We start from the raw sequence: 5,528 nt of genomic DNA on the forward strand, positions 1-5,528 counted from the left end.
TAAAATCTGTTTGTCTCTAAAAGTTATTTTTAGCATTAATGGTTTATAGAATGCCCCTAAAAGTTCTTTGTAGCATCAATGAAAATATTGTTGCCTCTAAAAGTTACTTTTAGCATTAATAGATTATAAATTGTCTCTAAAAGTTTATTTTTAGCATTAGTGAGAATGTGGTTGTCTCTAAAACTTCTTTTTAGGAATAATGAATTTTGTGTTGCCTCTAAATGTTCTTTTTAGCATTCGAGAAATTATGGTTGCCTCTAAAACTTTTTTGTTACCTCTTAAAAAACAAGAAATTGTATCTGTATTACGTATAGTGATGCATCAAAAGGGAAATGATCAAGTGTATTTTTCTTGTGTGAGACTTTTATAATTGGAGCCTTTAAAGTAATGAATAGGTTAAGATGTGTTCATTTCTTACATCAAAAATTTTTTTATTGAAAGGGGCAAAGGAAATACTTCATATTACTTATACGTATATTTTGTTTGTAATTGTAGAATTGTAGTTGATCTAAGTATAAGTGTTTTAGTTCATGCAGGTTGGTGATGGGGGAGGCATTGATCCATGTAAACAACAACATACATTGACAAATTACTCGTGAATTATGGATAATAGTATCATAATTTCATACTATAATATAAGATACTATAATGACGTAGACTACGAGCATATATATGGCTTAATTTTGTAGGCTATATTTTTTTATCTATAATAAGAGGCATACTAGCCTAGTTTGTAATAAGGACGATAAAGACTTGGACCATTTGATCGAGAGTAAGTACAACAATATTTCTGCATCCCTTGGCTTATTCCTAAATTAAGCTACTTTTTTTTTTCTTTTTTTTTTCTTTTTAGTGGATCATGTAACCCACTAGGCCACTAATTAGATCATAAGAGTATAAATAAGTAATTAAATATCAAATACTTCTTATGTAGACTAGTGGGCCACGGTTGGGACCTTTAAAATAGCTTATGCACACTAGGCTAGTGGCTTTAGATTCTCTACTAAGCTTGATCAATAGTCATCAAAGTGGTTTATGTCCAACGTATGATCTTCAACTGTCTTGAGTTTTGTTGTCCATAATCATCTGCAGTTATATTATCATTCTTTAGATGTACCTGTCATATTAGAACAAAAAAAAACATAAATACCTGTAAATAAATATTAGAAATCAAAGCTCAAAAAAAAAAAAAACGTATGTGAATAAATCGAATCATGATGATATATAAAAAAAAATCATTGTGTAAAGTAGGAATCTATAGATTAAACAACAACAGTACTTATTATTAAATAAATTAATTTTTTTTTTTTTAAAAAAAGAACAAGATAAAAAAAAAATTGTTAACAACAAAAGCAGAAAAACAATAGTAACAAAAAGGGTCATTGATACATAGTATCCATATGATTAGTTCCGTCATGATCATTGAGCTCTGGGACATCATATGAGTTTCTTGGTGTGGTCTCAACTATAACCTTCCAATTAGGCTTTAAAACATCATTACACATAAAATACTTGACGAGCCTGTGTAGCTAAAATGTATGGATCATTAGCTAACAACTTTGATGTATTAATGCTTATGAAGTCAAAACAGTCAGTATTGATCCCTCGACCATGAGTGTGCACATCCCACCAGTCACACTTAAACAAAGTAACACGATTTCTTCCTATATATTGAACTTCTATGATTTCTTGTAAGAGGCCATAATAATTAAGGGTTGTTGATCCACTTTCTCCATTCACAACAATCCCACTATTTTGTGTTTCTCTTGTCCTTTCACTATCTTTGGTACGAAACATAAATCCATTAGCCATGTAGCCATTTAAAGATATCATTGCACGATCCGGACCTTGTGCTAATGCTCTTAAGTTAGTTGTAGCACTTGGATGGTTTTCCTTTGACAAAATTGTCACCTATAAAATAGATAAATATAAGTAAACATAGAAGATTATCATAAAAAGCCGTAAAAAAAATATTAAACCAAAACATCATAACAATTTAATTTCTAAGTTTGCATGAAACTTTATATAAACCAAACATCATTATTTACTATTTAATAATCATTATAATGAAAAATTTGACAACTTAAGGACTTGGGTTTATGAAAGAGATCAAGAAATACAAGATTGGTAATATTGCACAGCACAACTAATAAGGGGCTGATGGGGGTTCTAAAATAGATGGATCACTTAAAAGTTAAAATCACTAACTTGAAACTAACATGGCTGCTTGAGATATTAGACTAGTTAGTTAAACTTAAAGTCATGAAGTTTGATTGCTTGATTTCAAGTATATTATTTATTCATCTTGTCTGACAATATTAATCTAATTATAGGTACGTAGTATCAAATTATGAGTATTGTTGGTCTTTCTAATGAAAATATTAATCTAGTAGGATTAAAGCCAAACCTAACATAATGCCTTCTAAACATTCAGTCTATTACAATTGAACATGGTCTTAACACAAACCCCATGAATAAATCCCTATCATGTATGCACTGGCACTTATAGTACCTAGTAAGTAACGAAGCTTAATACAGTGGCTAGTGGATTGTCATCAAATTTGTGAACCTATGACATTGTACATAAAGACCAAAACTGCAGGATAAAGTTATATTCTAAAGGCTTGTACATAAAACATTATTCATATGGGTTTGGCAGCTAAATTTGATGTCAATTTAAAAAGTGTCTCATTAGCACTAAAACAGAGAGGCAAATGACATACTAAAAAATTGGCAAAAATACTAGGAACATAAGACTCTTAAACCTATAAGTATGGGAACCCCCTGTCAAGTATGGGAACCCCCTGTCATGACTGTCAAGAATGTGCAGACATATACGCCATAACAAAAAAATTAAGGCTACTTTTCACAACTAGAACAGTCTCCCACCAGAAGAGGATATATTAATTCCTTGATAGTTACAAATATCTTATCAGATTTATGAGAATGCTAAGTATAGGCTATTTGTTGGTTCGATGATAGATCCATAACCATATGACTAAAAATGTGGTAACACATACATATTTTCAAAATAGGAAAAAAATTAAGAAATAAATAAACACTTACTTGATCTCTAAACCATTTTGTGAAATCTTTCTTATGAGACGAAATCATTCTCTTGTTACTTGTAGCATTGCGAGTGTACTCACAGTGATAGATAATTACCAAAGTTATATATATTTTTTCTATCAAAAATAATCTTTATACTTGCTAAAATATATAAGACTTACTCAATAAATGGTTGTACTTCGTCACAATTATTCAACACATAAAAGTGAACTTCTTCCCATTCCTTTGTAGTAAGTAAACGAGGACATTCCTTCCCAAATGCTCTACCTCTTGTCTCAAATATAGGTAGGATATCAGCTGAAAAGATTTCACGATCATCATAAATTCTATCTTGTTTATTAAATTTTGTCTCTATATCCTCCATATATCTTGAACAAAATGTCAAGCATTCCTCTAAAAGATAACCTTCTGCCATTGATCCTTCCGGGTGGCCTTTATTGCGTACATAACCTTTTAATTTTCCAAGATACCTGTAAGAAAATAGTAAAACTTACATATTTGATTAAAATAATAATAATAATAATAATAATAATAATAATTATAAAAACAAGAAGAATGAAAATTATGTACCTTTCGATGGGGTACATCCAACGATAATGAACTGGTCCTGCAATCAAAGCTTCACTTGCAAGGTGAACAGGTAAGTGTAGCATGATTACAAAAAAGGAAGGTGGAAAAATTCTTTCTAGCTCACATAGGGTTACACCAATTTGTTTTTCGAGTTTCTCTAACTCATCAATCTTCAAAGCCTTTGAACATAACTCTTTGAAAAAGGTGCTCAACTGAATAAGTGGAGCAGACAATGATTTAGGCCAACCACGTATAGCAAGAGGCAATAGATGCTCTATAATAACATGATAATCATGGCTTTTTAATCCTGAGAGTTTACGTTCTTTGAGGAGGGAATTTTTTGAAATATTTGAAGCAAACCCATCTGGAAACTTCACAATAGTCAAAAAATTACACATATCTCTCTTTTGCTCCAAAGATAATGTATGAGGAGCTGGAGGTAGCTCATTTGATTTATCAGGACGTGTTATAGGGTGCAATGACTTTCTAATTTTCATTTCCTGTAGATCAAGACGTGCACTTAAATTATCCTTACCTTTTCCTTCAATATCTAGTAGAGTCGAAAGTAAAGTTTCACACACATTTTTTTCTATATGCATCACATCCAAATTATGGCGTATCAAAAGATTACTCCAATATGGAAATTCAAAGAAAATGCTCTTCTTTCGCCATAATTTTGTTTGTTTTTTCTTTTTCTTATCACGCCTTCTCTTTTTCTTATTACACTCAGCTTGTTCAGCATCAATTTGTTGTAGCAATTCCTCACCGGATAATGGTTTAGGTGCAGGTCTTAGCTCTTGTTTCCCATCAAAGGCTCTTCCATCATACCTCCATTTATGATCTAAAGGTAAAAATCTACGATGACACATATAACAATGTTTATTTCCATTTGGTAACCACTGAGAACAAGTATCACTATTACAAGAGGGACAACCAACAGCTCCTCCAGTTCTCCAACCAGATAAATCACCATAGGCTGGATAATCACTTATTGTCCATAACAAAGATGCATGCATTTTAAAGTTCTCTTTCTTTGAAGCATCATATGTTTCAACACCAACTTCCCAAAGTAATTTTAGCTCCTCTATTAAAGGTTGCAAGTAAACATCAATTTTATCTTTCGGCCCCTTAGGACCTGGTATAAGCATTGAAAGAATGAAAGAATGTTGTTTCATACAAAGCCACGGCGGTAAATTATATGGTATAAGAACTACGGGCCATGTACTATGAGGAATATGACCATTTCTAAAGGGGCTAAACCCATCACTTGCTAACCCAAGGCGGACATTACGAGGTTCAGAGGCAAATGAAGGATATTTTTTATCAAAAAATTTCCATGCTTTAGAGTCTGCTGGATGTCTCATTAAACCATCATCGACACGTTCATCACTATGCCATCTCATACTTGCTGCAGTTTTGGATGACATATACATTCTTTGAAGCCGGGGAATTAAAGGAAAATAACGCATTGTCTTGCTAGGAGTCCTTCGAGGCTTACATTGTGAGGTGGAAGATCCATTATTACGTTCATCAATTTTCCATCTAGAAGCATGGCACTTAACACACTCGTCTGCATTCGCATGATCCTTCCAATACAGCATACAATTATTGGGACATGCATCAATTTTGATGGACTCAAGAGATAGGCTCTTTATCATCTTTTGAGCATCATAAAAAGATTCTGGCAGAGTGTTACCTTCAGGCAATGCTTCTTTAAATAGATCAAGAATCATAGACAAGCTTTTATCACTTATTCCACCTAAGCATTTTATGTGGAATAACTTAAGTAAGAAAGACAGTTTTGAGAATTGCTTACAGCCAGGATACAACTCTAACTCAAGATCACCCATCAATTTGTAAAAGTTTTTTGTTGCTTCTGGAGGATCTTT

The 5,528-nt window shown here is 32.3% G+C and overlaps 1 protein-coding gene across 1 annotated transcript; it reads right to left on the reverse strand.

Annotated features, from left to right (window-relative positions):
- Window positions 1-1,033: 1,033 nt before the first annotated feature.
- Window positions 1,034-5,489, reverse strand: LOC145600467 (uncharacterized). Its single transcript, XM_081656359.1, has 5 exons — window positions 4,364-5,489; window positions 3,640-4,189; window positions 3,248-3,539; window positions 1,513-1,911; window positions 1,034-1,117 (listed from the first exon to the last, which is right to left on the reverse strand). The coding sequence occupies exons 1-5, from the start codon at window positions 5,487-5,489 to the stop codon at window positions 1,034-1,036; spliced, it is 2,451 nt and encodes an 816-aa protein (XP_081512485.1).
- Window positions 5,490-5,528: the final 39 nt, after the last annotated feature.

The sequence above is a fragment of the Chenopodium album genome, chromosome 21 (assembly GCF_948465745.1).
Source record: "Chenopodium album chromosome 21, dcCheAlbu1.1, whole genome shotgun sequence".
Lineage (NCBI taxonomy): Eukaryota > Viridiplantae > Streptophyta > Magnoliopsida > Caryophyllales > Amaranthaceae > Chenopodium > Chenopodium album.

Coding starts and splice junctions, on each gene's coding strand:
- LOC145600467 (XM_081656359.1), bottom strand. CDS start 5,489: ATGGGTGATCTTGAGTTAGAGTTGTATCCTGGCTGTAAGCAATTCTCA. Junction 3,540..3,639: donor TGGATGTACCCCATCGAAAG/GTACATAATTTT, acceptor ATTTTCTTACAG/GTATCTTGGAAAATTAAAAG. Junction 1,118..1,512: donor TAGCTACACAGGCTCGTCAA/GTATTTTATGTG, acceptor CTAATATGACAG/GTACATCTAAAGAATGATAA.